Source organism: Lissotriton helveticus, chromosome 2_1 (genome assembly GCF_964261635.1).
Source record: "Lissotriton helveticus chromosome 2_1, aLisHel1.1, whole genome shotgun sequence".
Taxonomy (NCBI): Eukaryota; Metazoa; Chordata; class Amphibia; order Caudata; family Salamandridae; genus Lissotriton; species Lissotriton helveticus.
In genome coordinates, this window is record NC_136059.1 from 153,200,233 (window position 1) to 153,221,331 (window position 21,099).

Sequence of the window (21,099 nt, forward strand, 5' to 3'; positions counted from 1 at the left end):
CGAGGCGTCCCGGTGCTAATAACCATGACAACAGCTGAGGGGGAATGAGAGGAGACAGCGAGAAGGCCTAGGACAGAGGGAACAAATGAGTTTTAATTGCCTTCCGGTTGTGGGGATATTGTTTATGTTCAAATAGGATTCCCTTTCTGCACATAAACAATCACTGGAGAGGATTTCATATCCCTAAACAACGAGGAGAAATTAATACATTTGTTCTTGTTGCACCTCCCTACGCCTCTCTTGGGGAGGTGTAGCATTCGGACGCATTTCCAGATTCACGATTTCTCGTAAATCTGGAAATGTGTCTGGCTTCATGGGTATTGCTTGGGAACACTCACAGCAAAACCCATGAAACGCACCTTTCACGCAAGTCCTGTGTGCAAAGGGGCCATATTTATAAGAACAGGAAAAGTAACGCAGGGTGGTTTTTCCTGTTCTTCTAAATATGAGGCACTAAAATGCGCCTCCGGAGCGTCACTTTTTGTGATGCACCGGTTGCGCAAGTGTCTTGTAAATCTGCCCTATATGTGTGTGTGTTGTAAAGTGCTCTGACATCCTACAATGTTATGAGAGATGCTATAAAACAAATTAAATACATGTGACAGAGGGACTATGGAGAGACGAGAGGCACTGTTGGAGTGTGATAAAAAGGAAATCACTGAAGAACCCGAACAAAGATTATCGTATCCTGGTGCATAGTAAAGTCATCATTTACTATTCTTTTAAAGCTAACACAATTCAATATATAAGGATAAATGTGTTGTAGAATGCACTATTGTTTCCTAAATTGTCTTGGGAGGAGAGCCTCCCAACCAAAGTCCCCTCTGTAGTGGTTCGACTCACTCACTGCACTTGATGTGCACCCTGTGGGGACTGGTCTGAAAACATTTGCCAGGGCTGCTTTGGGTTTCCAGACTGGCCCTGGCAGGAGCAGGAGCAGGAGCCTCGTAGTGTGAAATAAAACCAACCATTTAAAAGTTAGTCATGGAGATGCAGAACCAACCTTCCCAATAAAGTTTTACGTTTTTTGCAGATTCTTTCAGTATAAAATACTGAAATCCTTAGTAATTTGACTATTTGTTTTGTGTTCACACCTGTGTTTATTTTTTTCGGATTACTGTTTAAAAATTAAATTATACAGATTGCTAGGGGGTCCTCGGCTTCCAGTGCTGACTCAATGGGGGTCCTCAGGAGTCAAAACTTTGGGAACCACTGCTGTAGACTATGTAGATCCAAAAAAGAAACATTAACTCATTTATTATGTATCTGTGCTGTACCCTTGGCGCAAAGGAAAATTCTCTTGAAATCAGGAACATGGGAATACGCTCATGCAGGCAAGCCGTTATCATTTGGCTAAGTGGATGCTCAGCTCCCCTTGCTTTTAGGGGAGTAAAGATCATAATGCCACAATGTAAGGAAATGTCTAATATAGGGTTAAAGAAATAAGAACTGTGCTCATTAGTGGTATCTTACATACACATTATAATATTAACTTAATCCTGTTTCAATGTATGAATTGGCTTTGAAAGCAGTTCCTTCTGGCTCAGCAGGATAGAGGTTATAAGGACTATGGCTCATTATAGCTTGTTTAATATTTTAAGAAGAGGACATAAAAAGCTCCCATCTTATGATTTTATGCTTGGTGAAACGTGATGGGGAAAATGACCAAAATGGTTAACGCTGCTAGCTCTGGGAGAAAAGAATTATTAATGGTTTTAAAAATATGTTGCTTTTAGAATTGTTTATATCAAATCTGTGATTGTGAATGTTAAGGAAAAGTAAATAGTGTATACAATGAACATTTGGCTTAAAAAAATAAGCAAATGGCACTTAGAATGTTGTAACAGCCGAGAGGCATCTAATGAATAGTGATATTTTATTTAATTCTAACAAATTGTTTTATACTAGTTTTGTATTGCAGACTTACATTAATGATATTCATTTTGTAGTGTTGTAAAGGTTTTAAATAACCAAATACAATAAAGACATTCGTTCATAGCAGTACCGGTGCTATAATGATCATTATGCTCAGAACAGACTTTACTCTCAGTTGCATTTCAACACTTACTGAGGCAGCTGACATCTTCTGTCCAGACATTCTGGGAACCTTCTCTAATGCACTGTATCCAAGGGTGGGACGGCTGGTGCCCTGTAGCACAGATCACGCTCATCAACTCGCCAGTCCCATAAGATAATCCATTGTTTGGAGCCACCAGGTTTTCCACTGAGGGTGGTTTACATTTTTCTGAGAAAGAAATAAAGTGCATCGTGAATGTGTCTGCTGAATGTCTACATTATTGACAACTGAAAACAGACACAAGTTTCACTGTCCTCCTCGTGACCGGTGTCTGCTCCCTGATGGTCCTCTGTATCCTGTACTGAAGGATGTATCTCACCACATAATCAGTCCACACCCAGGAGCTATGGACATGCTTGTTTTACAGACACTGTCTCCTTCTTGTTCCCTCAGTCATTACAGACCAAATGACAAATAGGATCAGGATGGACACCAGATTTTGCACAAAAACAGAAGAGGTGAAAGACTGAAAGCACCAGTGTGAAGGAGAGTTTGTGAGAAGGCAAGAGAGAGCAAATGGAGCTGAAGCAGGAGAATTCCAACAGAGACATAAATAAAATATGAATTAGGGTGCAGAAAGGTGTCTGTGAGTGATCCAGCGGAACGTTCCAACAACCCTCAATACTCATCCCACTTAACCCAGGAGCAACTTATTTCTACTCATCGGTGGGGCCCATAGCACCGCGAGTCACACATACACACATCACTCTACTCCTGAATCAGTGGAAAAGAAGGCAAGCTGCTGGTTAGCGGGGTACCTAAATTCTATACTTTATACATTATATACATTTCAAGATTTCGATATCATGCTAATCTGTTAATAGGGATACAAATACATCAAGGTACTCCACTTTTAGGTCGATGGACCAACAAGTAGAAGTCAGTTGATGGAGATTAAGACCAGCTCAATCAAAGTAATCCCATAACTTTTAAATTTTATTCGATCATGACTTTTATCTCAAATAAAATAAACAGACTTGAGTATAAATTTAAAATAGTTAATGCACTTCCTTTAAGAAAGGAAATTTAGCAATTTATTTAGACAAGCAGAACTTAAGCATTTCATTTAGTACATGTTAAAGAAATGAAATTAGAAAACCATATCACCCATCTGTCATTAGCAAATGACAGAGTCGCACAGGTTCCCAAAACTTTCTCTCTATTCTCCTCAATGCCTCCCTTCCAAAAATAAAACTCTGCAATCGATCATCTTCTCTGCTCCATCAAAGTTAAAGTCCAAAAATATTTCAAAGTCTCTAGCCCATAGAATTGTCCAAACCGATAGCATGTCGTGGTGCAAAATAAAATCTGTGGAGCCAACCTTTCTCTCTCTTTCACGCAAGCTCTTTTATACCCTTTTTCTCTAACTATCTAACTTAAAATTGAAACTTTTAGGGTCCTCAGTCATTTCTGATTGGTCCATTAGAGCAGTGGTTCCCAAACTTTTGGCTCCCGAGGACCCCCATTGAGTCAGCACTGGAAGCCGGGGACCCCAAAGCAATCTGTATGATTTAAATTAAAAAAACATTAAAACAGTAATTTGAAAAAAAATAAAAAACCATAGGTGTGCACACAAAACAAATAGTCGAATTACAAAGGATTTTAGTATTTTAAATTGAAAGAATCTGCAAAACACAAAAAACTTTATTGGGAAGGTTGATTCTGCATCTCCGTGACTAACTTTTAAATGGTTGGTTTTATTAAATGGTTGGTTTTATTTCACAGACCAGTCCCCATACGCTGCACACCAAGTGCAGTGAGTGAGTCTAACCACTACAAAAGGGGCTTTGGGAAGTTCTCCCCCCACCGAAGACAATTTAGGAAACAATAGTGCGTTCTACAACACTTTTATCATTATATATTTATTTGTTTTAGCTTTTAAAGAATAGTAAATGATGACCTTACTATGCACCGGGATACGACAATCTTTGTTGGGGTTCTTCAATGATTCCCTTATTTTCACCCTCCAACAGTGCCGCTCATCTCTCCATAGTCCCTCTGTCACATGTATTTAATTTCTTTTATAGCATCTCTCATACCATTGTAGGATGTCATAGCACTTTACAACACACACACATATGGGGCAGATTTACAAGCCCTTTGCGCAACCGGTGCATCACAAAAAGTGACGCTCGGCTGGCGCATTTTAGTCCCCCATATTTACAAGGTCAGGAAAAGCCACCCATGCGTGATTTTTCCTGTTCTTGTAAATATGGCCCCTGTTCACGCCGCACTTTGCGTGAAAGGTGCGTTCCGTGGGTTTTGCTGTGAGTGTTCCCACGCAACACCCATAAAACCAGACACATTTCCAGATTTACGAGAAACCGTGAATCTGGAAATGCGTCTGAATGCTAGACCTCCTCAAGAGAGGCTTAGGGAGGCACAACAAGAAGAAATGTATTAATTTCTCCTCTTTGTTTAGGAAGATGAAATCCCCTCTAGTGATTGTTTATCTGCAGAAAGAGAATACTACCTGCACATAAACAATCTCCCCACAACGCAGGCATCCTTGCACCATGGTGCAAGGGTGCCGGCGCATGGCAGCAGTTTGTGCACCAGCGCAGGGAGAGCACTGAGATGCAACATACTGTGGTAAATATGTTGCATCCCTGTGCTTTGAAAGTGACTAATGCCTAGATGCATCATTCATAATTTAATTCGCAAACGGTGCGAATCGCTTAATTCGACCGTTTGCAAATGCAATTCATGGTTTTGGGATGCATCCATTTTTAAGTTGTTTTCGCATTTTTAGGAATCGCAAATTTTTTTGCGATTTCTTTAAAAAATCGCTAAATTTGCGAATCGCATTTAATTTGCGAAAAAATGCAATGCATGAAACCTCGCAATTTGCGTTTTTTTAAGAAATCGCAAATTGGAATTTTTAAAATTAGAAGAAGTTGAACCTAGTGCTAATTTAACTAACTTTTTTCACTGCAGCTGCCATCATTATTGCTGCATATAAGGACCTCTTAGACCTTGAATTTGCTTTTCAGGATGGCTGCACTTTACTTTTTGGCTCGCAGGCAGAGGTTGAGAGTAGCTGCAGGATGGAGGAGAAGGCTCATCCAAGAGAGAATCTTCAGAGTGCGCATAACGTTACTAGGGCAGACTGAAGCAGAGATATTTGCTAGGTATAGGCTGAATGCTAATTTAATTTGAGATTTAATTCAAGAATTGGACCCAATTTTGCAGAGGCAAACACGCAGGACACAAGCAATACCAACCCATGTGAAGGTATTGTGTTCACTGCACCTCCTTGCTTCTGGGTCATGTCAGGGTGTAATAGCCATTGCTGGTGGTGTCTCCCAGAGTTCACTTTCCAGATTTTTTAATGCCTTTCTAAATGCCATGTTACGAAGAATTAGGTATCATATAAAATTTCCTTGCACACAGCAGGAGTTGTTGAAAACCAAACTAGAATTCTACAACATGGCTCAATTTCCACATGTCATTGGCTGTGTAGATGGCACACATGTTCCCATTTGCCCACCCTCTGAAAATGAGTATATTCACCGCAACAGAAAATGCTTCCATTCCCTTAACATTCAAGCAATTTGTAATTCCAAAACCATTATCACAGACTTAGTTGCAAGTTACCCTGGAAGTGCCCATGACTCCTACATTTTTAGACACAGTGCCATTCATGCTAGACTGCTTGCAGGTCAATTTGGTGATGGATACCTGCTTGGTAAATATTTATTTTTAAACTTGTAAAAAAATATTTCCTTCTTCACACATTTATTCAGAGCTTTTTTAAAAATCCATTGTTTTCTATTACAGGAGATAGTGCCTATGCAGTAAGGTCTTATATTTTAACGCCATACCTAAATCCAACTTCCAGGAAAGAACAGCATTACAACCAGGCTCACATAACAACCAGGAATGTGATAGAGAGGACCTTTGGTGTGATGAAATCACGCTTTAGAATACTTCATAAGACAGGTGGAGCATTGCAATATCAACCAGACATTTGCTGCAAAATAGTTGCAGCATGTGCAATGCTGCACAATCTTGCAACTGAGAGAGGCATAGAACTTGATGAAGAAGATGTTTTACCTCAAAATGACAATCGGCCTCCTCAACCACAAGCAAGAGCACATGGCCATGAGGCAGCAGAGGGGAGAAGGAGAAGGTCAGAGATCACACAGCATTACTTCTGAATGAGGTAGGAAACATATTCTTTTTTATTGAAATCAATGTGATTTTTAATCCAAAGTAAAACAGAAATGCATTTCCATCATGGTCTTTGACTGTATTTCAAACTTTAAAAATGTACATTCAATCAGAATTGTTGAAATGAAATTTATTGAACCATAGGAAACTTTGACATTATTAATACCAATCAAGAGGCATCACAGACATAATGTCATTTCTTACGGCCACGCACTCCTAATGCCTTCCCTGCATTTTTTCCACTGTGCATGGCCATATTACTTCCATCATTCTGCTTTCTATTACTGCGCCGTGTGCAAGTTAAGCCATGCTCAAGTGTGCCACTCACAGCACTGCCAGCACCACTCTCCCCCATTGGTAGTTGCATTTCTGTGGACACATTAGAATGTGAATTTTCAGATGGATCATGGATAGTCCCCAATCCCTTTTGAATATGTTCAAATGTTTTCATCAAGAGTACCTGTGTTGAAAGGTTCTGTTTGCAGAGGCCACTTGTACAATTGGAAAGGCGAGTCATTTGCCTGTTATGAGCCTGCATGTTGGTCAGTAGACGTACCTGCCTTTTGCCACTTATATTTTGATGTTTTTGCATCAATGTGCACATGGTCTCCAAAGAGTTGGCAATGCGGTCAAGCTTCAATGAAGATGTTTCATGGCCTGTCTTCAATACATTTATAATTTTAGTCATACTGTTTGATAAAGAACCCATTTGTTTGCTAATATGTCCACGTTTACCTTTAATCATTCTAATGTCTTTTCCTTGCAGGCGCTGTACCTTGAGGATTTTGTCTTCCACAAGATTTCCAGTGATGGGACCCTCTCCAAATTGACTACTTTCTGTCACATCACCTCTGCGCAAAGAAAAATGCTGAAGTCTCCTTCTCCTACTCAGCCTTCTGTTTGTGACTGTTGGAGTGCTTTGAGGTTGCCTTTCAACTACATTGTCATTCTGCTCTGCTTCAGAATCAGTTTGCAGCAGTTGTCGCACTCTCTGTCTTTCCCTTGTTTGATAATTGGATGCTGATGTGCTAGGGGCATTTCCCACTTCTGTTTCTTGGACTTCCTGGTTGTTAAAATCCCTTAAATCCCGCTCAATTAACTCCTGCAGTGCTTCTATGATTAAAAAAATGCAAACATGATGTTATTTAAAGTTTGCACTTTCATTTTCATAATTAATAAAATGTGATATTTACCACAATCACATGAACCCAGTCTCATTCTTAATAGTTCTTCATAGTAAATATGTGAAAATTGCATATTAATGTTAGTGTGTCTGATGGACTTGTAAAAACTACAACTCCCAAAATGCACTGCTTCAACTTTCCAAACATTAAATAACTGTTGTTGGTGACACACAGATAAGATATCATGCACAGCAGAAATACAATGCTGTCAATCCTACTACTTTCACATGACTCTTGCAATTTCTAGGCTGCATTTAGACAATCAAAAGCATACACAATTCACTTACCTTCAGAAGGAGTTGGAATCTCAGAAGTATCAATGTCTATCACTCCCACTACAGCCTCAGTCAGCAGTGTGCCTTCCACCATGTCTTCCAGGGGGGTGTTGGGTCTATCCCTGGGTGTTCCACCTCCAGTTTTCTTTGATGATTTAATCCTGTTTGCTAGATTCTCTTTTGCACGACTGCGCAGGTCATACCATCTTTTTTGTAAATTATTTATGTCACGATGTGCCACTCCTACTGCGTTAACCTTTGCTTGTATGGCAATCCATAGGTTTCTTTTTACAGCTTCAGGAACCTTGAGAGACAGCTTACCAAAAAGCTGTTCCTGTCTTGCAGTCACCTCCTCAATAAGAATTTCCAACTCTTGATCAGAAAACTTAATTTTCCTTTTCCTGGCTGGCCCCTCTTCAACAGGATTCTCATTTTCCATTTTTCAAAGGATTTGTCAGGCACACACTGCAGCAGCAACCTCCTGGGAAAGCTCTCAAAGCAAACTGCCAAACCTCACCTTCAAAAAATGGAGCAGCTGTGCCTAATTGCAGTACTGGCCTTCAAGCAGTTGATTCAATGAAATTCATCATGTGTGTAAATTCGCAATTTGCGATATCGCAAAATGCAAATTCGCAATTAGGAATTCGCAATTTTACTGCGATTCAGTAAAAATAGCGATTTTTACCGAATCGCTAAAAAATTGCGAAAAAAATGATGCATTGCCATTTGCGATTCCTTATTTGCGATTCCTTCTTTTTCGCAAATAAGGAATCGCAAAAAAAAATTGATGCATCTACCCATAAGGGCGGCACAGCCAAATGGCTTGCGGCACTCACTGAGTTACTTTCCTTGTAAATCTGCCCCATAGAGACAATGAATCATACATGTAAACCAGTGTATTAAAAATGTTACGTAAGGCAAAGGCGACTACAAGTTGTAGGATTCACATGTCATTCATACTGGTAGGCATAATATAGTGTTTAGCATTGACTTTAACAATGAAACTTTATTTACATTCAAATAAACCTTTTTAGCAGCATCAGGATAACGAAAGACTTGGAAAAAACATAAGTTACTATCTTGTACCATGCAGTTTGCAAACATCTTTTTGATACCAGTTTATATGACACTGTGCTAGATCACGATTGTCACTTATAAACTGCACAGTAACTAAAGAATCTCTGTGACAAAATCAGTAGCCCACTGACCTATGCAGATAAAACACAGTTGGTTTTTAAAAATGCAGGTACACTTTCTTTGCAAGAGGCATGTTAACCCTCTGTGCTACATTAAATAAGTCAAGCTGCCACTGGACAAAACTCATCTCTCTCCAGCAGGAACATTAATCACTGGCGTTATCTTGACACTTTTTTTGTTGCTCGAAAACCTCTAATTAAACTTGGAACTTTGCAGTGCTTTTAAAACTGCTGCCTGAGGACCCCCTGGGAATGTGTCACGGACCCCTAGGGGTCCGTGGACCACAGTTTGGGAAACACTGCATTAGAGGAGTGGTGATGATCACCTCATATACTCCTTGTTCAAACCAGTTTGCATTTTAGCAATGTCATCCTTTAATTCTTTCTCATGGCATTCATCTCAGATTTGTGCTTGTCATTCTCCTTTTGTAACACTTTTTGTTATGATTTTCCATTACATTTCTTTTCCCAAATTTTAGATGCAAGCATCCTTTGGCACGTATTCTTGTCATAGGCCAAGCTGACCTTGACATCTCTCACTCCATACACAGGCCATTCTATACACAAGTTCTGCTCAGAGCACATGCATGGAGGCCATCTTTTCCCGAAGTACCGCCAGTGATTCAGTAAACAGCCATTTTCCTTGACCAGCCTCAATGGGAAATAATGCGAAAATAAACACAACAGAAATTAGATTGAGAATTATAGCCCTTCTGTTTATCTCCCTCCATTCCAATTTTTCCAGTTAGTTGATACCTAGCAAAAGCGTACATGGAGCCTCGATTTACTTACCAATTGTATTTTTCTCTTGCCACAAAACCTTTGTGTTAGAACTGGGATTTCTGGTTAGCTAAGGCTTATGCCAAAGCCAGGCAGAAACCACCATTCTAGTCAGGGCAGGGGTGTCACACACCAAGATAACCCCTGCTCACTCCCTTGGTAGCTTGGCACCAGCAGACAGCTTATCCCGGAGGCAATGTGTAAAGCATTTGCGCACGCACACAACAGCAACAACATCCTAGGCACACCACAAAAGGAACTCCACATAAGATTATATAAAAATAACTTTTGTATTGTCAAAAACACATCAGATAGTATTTACACAATATACATTGTGCCAACTGGCACGGGCAATATTCACAAGGGATTATTTACACCAGGACAGGGCCACATGGGCCACTGTCAGAATCAACACTTAGCAGAAATAGCACTTCTAGAACTTAAAATAAGTGTAGCACAAAAGAACAATTATAGGTCACAACCAGTAACTACTGGTAAAGGTAGGTACACACTACGCAATACTAATAACCATAGATATAGATCACGCATGGACACATACCCTCTCTAGTATAAACTATACTAGGCAAAACACAACCACCTAAGAATAAAATACATTTAGGGGTGTGGGTCAGAAGCATTACACATGATGCATAGAAACATTCAGAGGTGTAGGTAAGGAAAACACATGATGCATAAACATACATTCAGCGGTGTAAGTACAGACACATAATGCATAAAACACATTCAGAGATGTCACAGGCATAATGGCATGGCACATTACGCATAACTCACATTTGGGCCTAACCGGTAAAAATACAGTAGGCAAGTACCATCACATAGATAATCACATTGTGCCAAAATTAAATCACATACCAGCCCCATCGCGAAGTGGCCATCTAATAAAGGAACTCAAAAGCCCTGTGTCCGGAATGTCAGGGCGTGCTGCCAATGCAGCGCCAGTCAGGGGTGCGCAAACGGCGCAAATCCTAAACGTTGCAGCTGCCCACTACTTGCTGGGCAGCGGGGAACAATCACAGGGCCTAAACGTTGCAGCTGGCACTAAGTGCTGCGCAGCTGTAGCAGGCCTGGCACCACTGTGTCATCTCTGTCCCACACAGGGACTCTCTCTTTCCCATTGCGCCTAAACGGTGCAGCTGCCCACTACTTGCTGGGCAGCTGGAGACAAATAAAACTGCGAAAGGGCCCTTACTGACCCTAGAACAGAACTGCGCCATCTGTTGGAGCCCCACAGGCTCTGAAACTCTGCGCACGTTGGAGCCACACAGGCTCTGACACAACATATGCCTCCAACCGTTGGAGTCCCCCCTCTGGGAACTCGTGATCAAAAGAAATGCCCCCTAAATACTGTGGAGCGTTGTGAGGGACAAGGGCCTTTTAAATAAAGTGTGCCCCAGCATTGGAGTCATCCAAGACTCGGTAAAACCGTTGGGGCAGCCCACTGCCATCTGGGGCCGCCCTAAATACACCACCGTCACCGTGCCTTTCTCCGGCACCAACAGTACCCCCCCCACGGAGCCACACGGGGCTCAACTAGATAATACACGGGGAGCAGCCCACTGCCAAATGGGGCCGTTCCAACTTGCGCCCTCAACAGGACCAACAGCAGCCCCCACGGAGCCCTACTCACTGGCTCCGTCCTCGTGGAGGCTACTGTTCTCTGGGAGGCGGCGGCGTTTCTCCTGCGGGGCTTCCCGGGACTCCTGGGAGCCCCGCACTGCCGTTGGCAGCCTCGGCTGCCATCTTCACATTTCCTGGGCCTCTTCTCTTGCAGCAGTGTCGTCTTCCACCCAGGGGTGAGCGCTGAGCCAATCCCAGCGCGGCTCTCTGCACGAGCCCCTCCTGACGTGGCACTGCTCTTCCCCACGGACCAGCCAATCAGAGCGCGGCCCCGCGGGACGAGCCCCCAACAGCTAGCCAATCCCAGCGCGGCCTCTTCGGTTTCTCGTCCACGGCCCCGGGCGGGGGACGGCTCATTTTTGCGGGCGACATCGAGGGGTAGGCTCCCTCCGGAATAAAATAAATGGGGAAGCGGGATGGCACCCCTTAATTATAAAAAATAAGGCAAATAAAGACGCAGGGTGGGCACATGCGCACTCGGGGTATATCAGGGGCAGGAGCGCTTCCCTCCCAGGGGAAACGACAGCGCTCTGCCCCAAAAGGAAAATAAAGCGCTCTCAAGGCGCTAGAGGTATAGAAAGTACCAACAGGCCCCCAGAGATGACCCCTATAACAAGAAGGGTCCCAGAAACACAGGACCAGGCTTCCAGGGCAAAGAAGGTCTCCCAGCTATCCCCAGGCCAGGCAAAGGGGCCCCAGGAAGAAGTCCTCCAGCAATCCAGGGATCCAGGGGCTGGGCAGGGCCCAGGGAGGCAAGCCTTCCCCTGGGCCCAAGCTCCAGCACGCCCCTGGTTGATTCCAGTCAGAAACAAGAACATTTTGTAAGGGGACACAGACCCTTTTTATACAGCAAATCCCTTTGTCTAAAGGTGCAGGGTGGGGGAAAAATCAGGCGCAGCTGGTTTGGGAGCCCCCTTGATGAGCTCAGCCACCCCTCCCATTCACTAGTCAGGCTAGGGTCATCAGTCGCACCACAGAAGGAGGAGCCAGCATTGTGTGGGAAAAGCCCAGCCCTATTCAGGTCCCAGGTGCACCCCTCCCCTCACATCAGCATGCTAATCTCAACACTCACCACTGGGCAGACACATCCAGACTCCTGGAGCCAGGCTCCAGCCAATCACGTGCCAGCACACTCACTACACAAGCACACCAATGTCTAGAAGTGGCACTTCCACACTAGACACATTCATGCCGCATACATCATTACGCAGCATTCAATCTCATGAGTTCGCACATCCCAAACTCGACCCTGCACTCACCACACATCAGGAACTACCATGGTCCCACATATTCCCCATGCATTCCTATGGGAGGGCAGGTCACTCTTACACATACCCAGAGAGCTCATGCACTTTACACTGTACCACAGTGAAAAAGTGCGCAGAGGCCTAAAATCACTAACACCAGGTTACAGAAACAGGCTAGGGAAAAGCAAACAGTTTCGGGGGGAACCTGCCAAAAGGGCCAGGTCCAACACTTTGTATCAAGCTCAATTACACACTGATTTATATTATTACTGCTCTATATTAGTATGACTTGATCACTTTTATTAGTATATTATTTTTGCAAACTGCAATTAGTTTCCCGCGTATAGTGTCTATCTACGTATGCGTATTTTGTTGATTAATTTCACATGCTTCATTTCTGTTAGTACTATTATGGTTATGAGAGATTAACTTTACAAGGGGTACACAAGAAAAAAATATTTGTCTCTCCCCTGCTCCATCAACTCCCCCCTTTGGTGATTTATCACCACAAATCATCCCACCTAAATTTTCTAAGAACATGTCTCAGTTTAGCCTTTAGTATCTTTCACAATTTTACCTCTTGAATTTTCATACATCTTTTCTTTGAACTCTTCTAGCTCAATTTCTCCCATTTCACGCTCTCTTTGCCTATTCTTTTCTATATTTATTTTTAATTTTCTTTCACCTCTTTTTCTCTTAATACAGACACATACTAATCCCAACATTAATGCTATCATTATTATTATTGTTACTGGTATTTGTATTTTTCCAACTAATGAACTACCTTTTTCTGTGACCCATTACTTACAGTAGAAAAACTCTTACCACATTTTTCTAGAACACCATCAACCTCCAGTGGAATAATTTCTATGAGAAATGCGGAAAGAAGCCACCGTTCCCGAAAACTTCACACGCGTAATGGCGATGGAACTTATCAAGGCTCCGAGACCAAAACTTTTGAACTTTTAATAGCCATATGGGGATCGAAAACCAAACTAATTACAGCAACCTTACGTGTTGAAAATAAAAGGCCGGAAGGAACAATATTGCCAAGCTCTTAGTGACAAATTAACACAGAAAATACAGATTGTTCAACTGAACAAGTGTTTGCCTTGAAAAAGCCCGGGAAGGGCGAAACGCGCGTCAGCTGGCTGTGACAAGAAAATAAAAGAACATTGAATATTGATGAAATTTGTGTGCCTCAATTATAGACTAACGAATACTGGACATATTAGATATCTGTGGCTAGATGCCTATTGGATAATAGTTCTTGAGAATAGGATGTGCACTGGTATTTTCTGTTGAATGCATTTGATACTCTGTCTTACTTTGAGTGGGTGGATGGTCATAGATTAGTGCTATAGGTGGATGAGCACGATATCAGATTTGCACTCCAACAGAGTAACTCAACTGATATGGACTAGATTGACAAAAACAAGGGGATACTTTACGATGTGCTGATTGTCTTATGCAAATCCGCCATTTCTTTTGTTGGAATAATTTCTATGTGTAATTCAGTAATATTTCTTATATATCTTTGAATGTTCTGACCTTTGTCAGGAATATAAGTACAACAATGTTGCACTTTCAATATTCCACAGACTCCTCCTTCTTTTGCTAATAGCATATCAAGAGAAAGTCTATTTTGCATTACCATAGCTCTCATGGCAACCATTTCAGTATTTACCATCAAAACACCTCCAGCTGTACTTGTTGATAAACGATCTACTATCGTTGACAATTTTCAAATTTTGTTTGCATTAAATGATATACCCACTGCTGATATCAGCGCTCCAAAAATGTCACCTACTATTTCTAGAAAACTTTCTCTTCTCCTTCGTGTTAATGGTTTACCTATTTCATGAATTCCATTAGTACCTCTATCTACATGGAAAATTTTGGGAAAGACCAGACCTACGTAGCAAGTTCCATGCAAGTGATCAGGCAATCTATAATACGTTTTGTTACCACATATAAAATAAAGTCCGGGAAAAAAAGGATCATTGCCCCCTTTAAATCTCCATCCCCCAATAATTCTAAAAGTGTCTTCACAATCACTTGCTCCCACAAAATAGTTATCATACGCTGCATTATCTCGTCGAATACACAGTTTTCCCTGTTGGGGAAGATCTGTTCCCAATGCAACATTAATATCACCTTTAACATAATTTTCATCATCACATTTCAATGAGGGTGCTTTCAATTTACTTGCAGTAGCTTTTCTTTGATAAACTAATCTCCTGTCTTTCACCATTTCTAAAAATGCTTTTTCTGCCTTCTTTAATTTACATGTTAAATTATTCTTAAACGCATATTCTATAATCAAGTCATTAATTTCTAAGAAAAATTCACCTAAAACTTTAGCAGGTTTCACTTTATTCATTTATGTACTACAGACATTTTAGCAAACATTTCATCAACAACAGAATAATAGTATTCTAATTTACCAGTTTTGTAAAATAAACTAGTTATTACACTGCATGTCATTCCATAATTCAAAGGAAGGTGGTGATAGGTTACACCCTCTGATGCAGATGCAGGAAGCTGCATACAGACGGAGCAGTCTTGGACATCTATAGTTTCAACATACTCTCTTAACAGTCTAGAAAAAACATTCTTTGAGTAGTTCAGTTTTTTCCTCAAAATCTACATTACTCTTTACATCATGTATCTTTTCACTCTTACTGTCATTTTGTTTTTTCATTTGGATTTTCAAATCTTGAATGAAACAGAATTAATATAGCTAAAATGATCCATATAAACATTAATAAATCTGTGCAAATTACCCACATTCTACACCATTTACGTAACATCCCACATCTGGACATATTAGTATCATTCACAGGCATTTCTTTTCTTAATTCCCTTCACTTTTTTGCAATTGAAAAATATGTGTCCTTTTAAGTCCTTTGTTTAATTATGTCTCTTGTTCTTTTGTTTAGTTGACTTTTCTTTCAATTTGCCATTCTTAATTTTCTTATTTTAAACACAGTTCTTTACCCTTTTTCTCTCACCAGAGTCACTTTGGTTTTCTTGACTACTTTCAACTTCTTGTATATCAGGCAACGCTATATAAATCCATTCAGGTGATTTATACTTCTGATTTGGTCTCCTCACTCTTTTAGGGCTTTGCAAAATATCTTTATTTCCTTCCTTTTGACCTTCTTGACTTTTTATTTCGTTCACTTGTTCTTTTAGATCTCCATTTACATTTATCAACCTGAATTTAATTCGTTAATTTCTGTAGGCCATTTGTCTCCCTTTCTGGGCTTTTTAATCACTGGCTCTATTATTTCACGTTCAACTTTCCAAGCTCTCTTTCTAGGACTCTTTCTCAAAGTTGTTTCTCCTTCACTTTCGTTAGACTCACTTTCAGACTTCTTTTCTCTTCCTCTTATTTTGAACTTGATGATTTCGATTCAGCTCCTGAGTCTTGTTGTTCTCGTGTTAGTTCAGTTCTTTTTACAAGGAACTTCTCCATAACTGGTACATGGAATCTCATCCTTATCGTGAGTAACTTCCTTTTCTCCAGTTTCAAGATCAATGTTCCTTTTCTTTGGACTTTCTGCTTGATTTTCAGATTTTTTACTTTTACCAGCTCTATCCTGTCCTTTTTCAGTGTACAAACTGGGTTTTTCGGCTTCCAGATGTCGCCTCACAGGTCCATCTTCAAGATCTGGAATTTCAATTATTTCAGTCTCTGTTTCTGATGCCGAACTTGTATCCGATATCTCCAGATGTCTCCTCACAGGTCGATCTTCCTTATCTGGAGCTTTGTCTGTTATCTCTTCAGCATCAGAGTCTGAACTTGCATCTACTTCTTCCAAATGCTGATTCTCAGGTTCTGGTACTCGGATGGTGTGGCTGGCGTGTACCCACCTTTTCACACCTGCACATTTTACTGCGGTAGTGCTGACCAGAATTAATTGTCTTGGTTTGTCCCAACGAGGAACCAGGCAATTTCTCCTTCTGAGTACTTTTATTTGGACCCAGTCTCCAGGACTCAAGTCATGAGTTGGATGTTTTTCCTGAGTACACATATCAGTTCCAACCCGGCGAAACACAGAAGTGATGGTATCAGCTTTTACAGTAATCCAATATGATATCATCATTTATGGATAGCAGTTTGTTGACAGGTACAAATGCTTGTCTCATTATTGGTCCCATAAGTATCTCATGAGGACTTAAGCCTGTTTTTCTGTATGGAATACTCCTTAAGGTCATTAGAACAAGTGGTAAAGCATCAAGCTATTTCAGTCCAGTGGCCAAACACATTTTCCAAGTCTGTTTTTGATTGTTCCATTAACTTGCTCAACTACCCCAGGCGCCTCTGGTCTGTAAGCACAATGCAACTTTTGATGAATATCCAATGCTTCACAAATCAACTGTATCAGTTCATTTTGAAAGTGACTTCCTCTGTCTGTTTCGATTGTTACTGGAAATCCAAAACGTGGAATCACTTCTCTCAACAGGAGCTTTGCTACAGTTACTCCATCATTTCACCAGGTTGGGAAAGCCTCTACCCATCGTGAAAACAAACAAATGATCACAAGGACGTATCTCAGTCAATTGCATGGTGGCATCTCTATAAAGTCCAACTGCATTCGGGTAAAAGGACCTCCCTCCCGTCCTATGGTTCCCAAACTCACAACAGCTTTTCTTCCTGAATTCAATTGTTGACAAATCAGACACCTTTGGCACAATCTTTCAGCAATTACACGAAACTTGTGATTATACCAATTCTGTCTGAAAAGTATAATCATTGCATCTCTACCAATGTGTGCTTGTCCATGATACATTCGGGCCATATTGGAGATCATGCTATCGGGCATAACTGGTCTTTCATCTTTGTATACCCAAATTTCATCTTCCTCCCTTTGTCTGCAACCTGATTTTATCCATCTGTCTTTTTCCTCATCACCTGCCTCTTCCTGCAACTGTTTCACTTCCTGCCAAGTCTCAACTATGTTAATAAGCATTAAAGGACTTGAAACGTGTTCTTTTTCTCTGTCCCGATTGATAGAAGCTAAATTTCTTGCTCAATATTGGGCTATTGCATCTGCAAATCTATTACCTTCAGTGACGTAATCATCTCCATTTTTGTGAGCAGCACACTTCACTACTGCTATATTTTTCAGCAGCTTTATCACCTCAAGCAACATTTTTACAAACTCACCATTTTTGGTTGGAGACCCTGCAGAGGTCATAAAACCTCTTTGGGACCACAGTTGTCCACAATCATGGACAACTCCAAATCCATATTGACTATCAATCACTATGGTAACTCGGAAATATTTACCCAATTTGCATGTTCTAATCAAATCAATCAGCTCAGCCACTTGGGCAGAACGTATTCCTTTCAGACAAGATGCTGCCATGACATCTGCTACTGTACATCAATGCTTTATCATTCCTAGGCAATCATGAATGCAATACGGTGTACCAATCAAATGTAGAGTCAGACAACACAATTAAACATTTCCTATATATGATGACCAATAAACATATAATTACTACTGTCAATGAATAAAAGATTGAAAAAGTCAAAATTAGTCGTTTTTATTTATTTGAAAAGTTAAAATATCCTCACGAAAGGATTCACATATTATCATACATTAATTGTTTTCATAATAAATTGTATTCTTCATCAAATTAACAGAACATTACTATCAGGAATAAAACAATACTGTAAAAAAAACATTATTCTGAAATGTGGCAAAAATGTAATCTTTCGACGCGCGTTTCGGCGTGGGGGGACACCTTCTTTAGGAAAGCCACAATTAAAATCTATTTCAACAAATGTACATAAAGAACTAATATCAGATTGGCATTTAAATGTTACTGTTTGATCTTCATGTCAAATTTTATATAAAACTTAAAATTACACAATGCACTACAAAACTGATCTATCTCACAAAGCATTTTTTAATAAAACAGCATACAATTATTCTGACTCCCATTAATTAGACAACACTCAAGAAATAAATTGCTATTGACAACACCCGACAATAACTTGTGCGATACTCCATAGTGTTCAATGTGATTGTATAAACCTTATATTAAAGGGGGGGAAAAAGTAGTGGTGTTTGAATATATATATAAAAAGCTGACATACCTATTAGCGACTAGTATTATAATACAGATTGAACCTATTAGTATAAGTTTTAGAATACCTGTAGGTTTCAAGCAGCTCGTATATTGATGATACTGAGTAGCTGTGGTCCAGACATAGATGGTAAAAGCGTCTGGAGTGTAGCAAAACTAAAGAGGAAGAGGACATATTTGAGAAACCTTAAGTTTACTCTCTCAAAATAGAAATAGTTACATTTTAACTTTTGTTGATCACAAGAACTCGTGAGGTTCTGCCTATGCATAGAAAACCAGATTACCTTATATATATAAAACATCGATTTTTTCCCATTGGTCCAGATACATAGATGACATCTTCTTTATCTGGACCAATGGGAACTACTCTCTGATTGAATTTTTAGAATGGATCAATGCGGCTGATGTAAACCTTAAGTTTACTGAACACACAAGTAATGTCCAGGTAGAAATTCTGGACATTATGATTAGGAATAATGTGTGTAAGTTAGAAGTCGACCTACATGTTAAAAGCACAGCAAGAAATACCCTATTGCACTTTAGTAGTTTCCACCCACGTAATCAAAAAGAATGTATCCCCTTTTCTCAATTCCTAAGGGTACGAAGGAATTGTTCTAATCTCAAAGATTATGATGCGCAAGCTGCAACTATGAGAAAAAAATTCCTGGAGAGAGGCTATCCTCATCGGTTGATACGGGACTCGTACAAGAGGGCTCATTTTTATGATAGAGACTCCCTACTTAGAAGGAATGAACACTCTACTGCCACAAGCAAACACAAGCCGCTTGTGTGTGTCACTAGACATTCAACTGTAGACAACAAGATTAAGCAAATCGTAAATGCGAACTGGCATATTTTGAACAGCAACCCCAGTGATGATAAGAAACTACAAAAACCACTCTTCGCCCATATGCGAAATAAAAATCTAAAAGATTGGGTGGTGCATTCCAGGTTTTCTAATGGGAACACTGGAATGGTGCAGAAATCAATAAATGGTACTAAATTCATTAGAGACACTTTTAAATGCTCCTCATGCAAGTCATGTAACTCTATACTTGAAGGAGAATCATGGACTCACAACGGCATTACTATTAATGCATCGGACATGTGGAACTGTAAGACGCAGAATCTAGTCTATTTAATAATGTGCTCATGTAATCTAGGGTATGTTGGAGAGACAGGTAAAGCCATCCAAACCCGATTGAGTGAGCATCGCTCAGCCATCAGAACTAAAAAAACAACAGCACCGCTAGTCAAACATTTCATGGATAAAGATCACTCTTCTGATGATCTCAGGTGGAGAATCCTGGAGAAAATACATACCTCTGATACAAAAGGAGGTGAGAAGATTAGAAAGAAACGAGAAGTATTTTGGATTTTTTATTTAGATACGTTCAAAAGGGGACTGAATTCAGATATACCATGGGAAAACGCAATCGTATAAATAGATGAACATTTATTGTCAGTAAAGCAAGCCTAGTGCCAAAAAAAACTACATCGATCTTTTTAGAAGGCATTACCCTCCATATCCGTTTCTCTATTCATTTATCCTAGAATGGTTCAATGCATATTGTCAACTAAATAGAGGTCGACCTAAATAAATAGATAAGAAAGAATCTATAATTAGCCTGTGTGGACTCTTTTAAAGTAATGAATTAATTTAGAGATGGTCCCTAAAATTAATTTGATGATGGTCCCTAAAATGATTTGTGGAGTGAGAATAATATATCTGATTAAAGCATTTAATTCATGTATGTATCGTGCAATACAATGAACATATAACATGTAAGTTGTTTAGGATTTAAAAGCAGCTCCTTCGGTTCTTTATCTCCGCCGGATTATTTATTTATTTATTTATTTAAACTTATAATGCGCAACAGCTACCCGCAGAGGGTTTCCCAGCGCCAGGGATAGACAAAAGAAGAAAAAGAAAACACAACACAGTGCAATGAGTCAGCTAGTGCGAAGGCAGATCTACTAAAAGAGCAGGGTCTTAAGATTTTTCCGAAAGCAAAATAGATCAGTCTCTGATTTCAGGGCGATAGGTAGTGTGGGTTAAAACGAATTAATTTAGAGACGACCCCTATAGATCTGAGTAAGTGGAAAGATGCAATTGACTGGTCCACTGAATCACGTGACATAGGTCGCATAAAAAATACGTAGCAAAAAACACACGTCACTTAAGATGGCGGGGATATAAACGCCAACTTTCCCCGCGTCGATACCACACTACTTTCGAGACCGTCCACCAGACGTGAGATCCTTCATCTAAAAAATTCGGGTAAGCTCCGGCAGAGTTGTTAAACGGTACCCATGCGTAAAAGAAATCTGACTCGCAGATTTAGTTTTAAGTCCTATCGTTTCTTTTGCAGACAATCCGGTTTTACTCCCGTCTGCATGCTTTTAAATAACGCTACCACCGAC

The 21,099-nt window shown here is 40.3% G+C and overlaps 1 protein-coding gene across 1 annotated transcript in view; it reads right to left on the bottom strand.

The window, feature by feature from the left end:
• The window catches only part of LOC144819260 (receptor-type tyrosine-protein phosphatase kappa-like), an 880,755-nt gene that overhangs the window by 362,834 nt on the left and 496,822 nt on the right, over nt 1-21,099 (bottom strand). Inside the window, exon 3 of the mRNA XM_078677229.1 lies at nt 2,069-2,245. Within this exon, the coding sequence (XP_078533355.1) occupies nt 2,069-2,245 (177 nt within the window). The remainder of the gene's footprint in view (nt 1-2,068; nt 2,246-21,099) is intronic.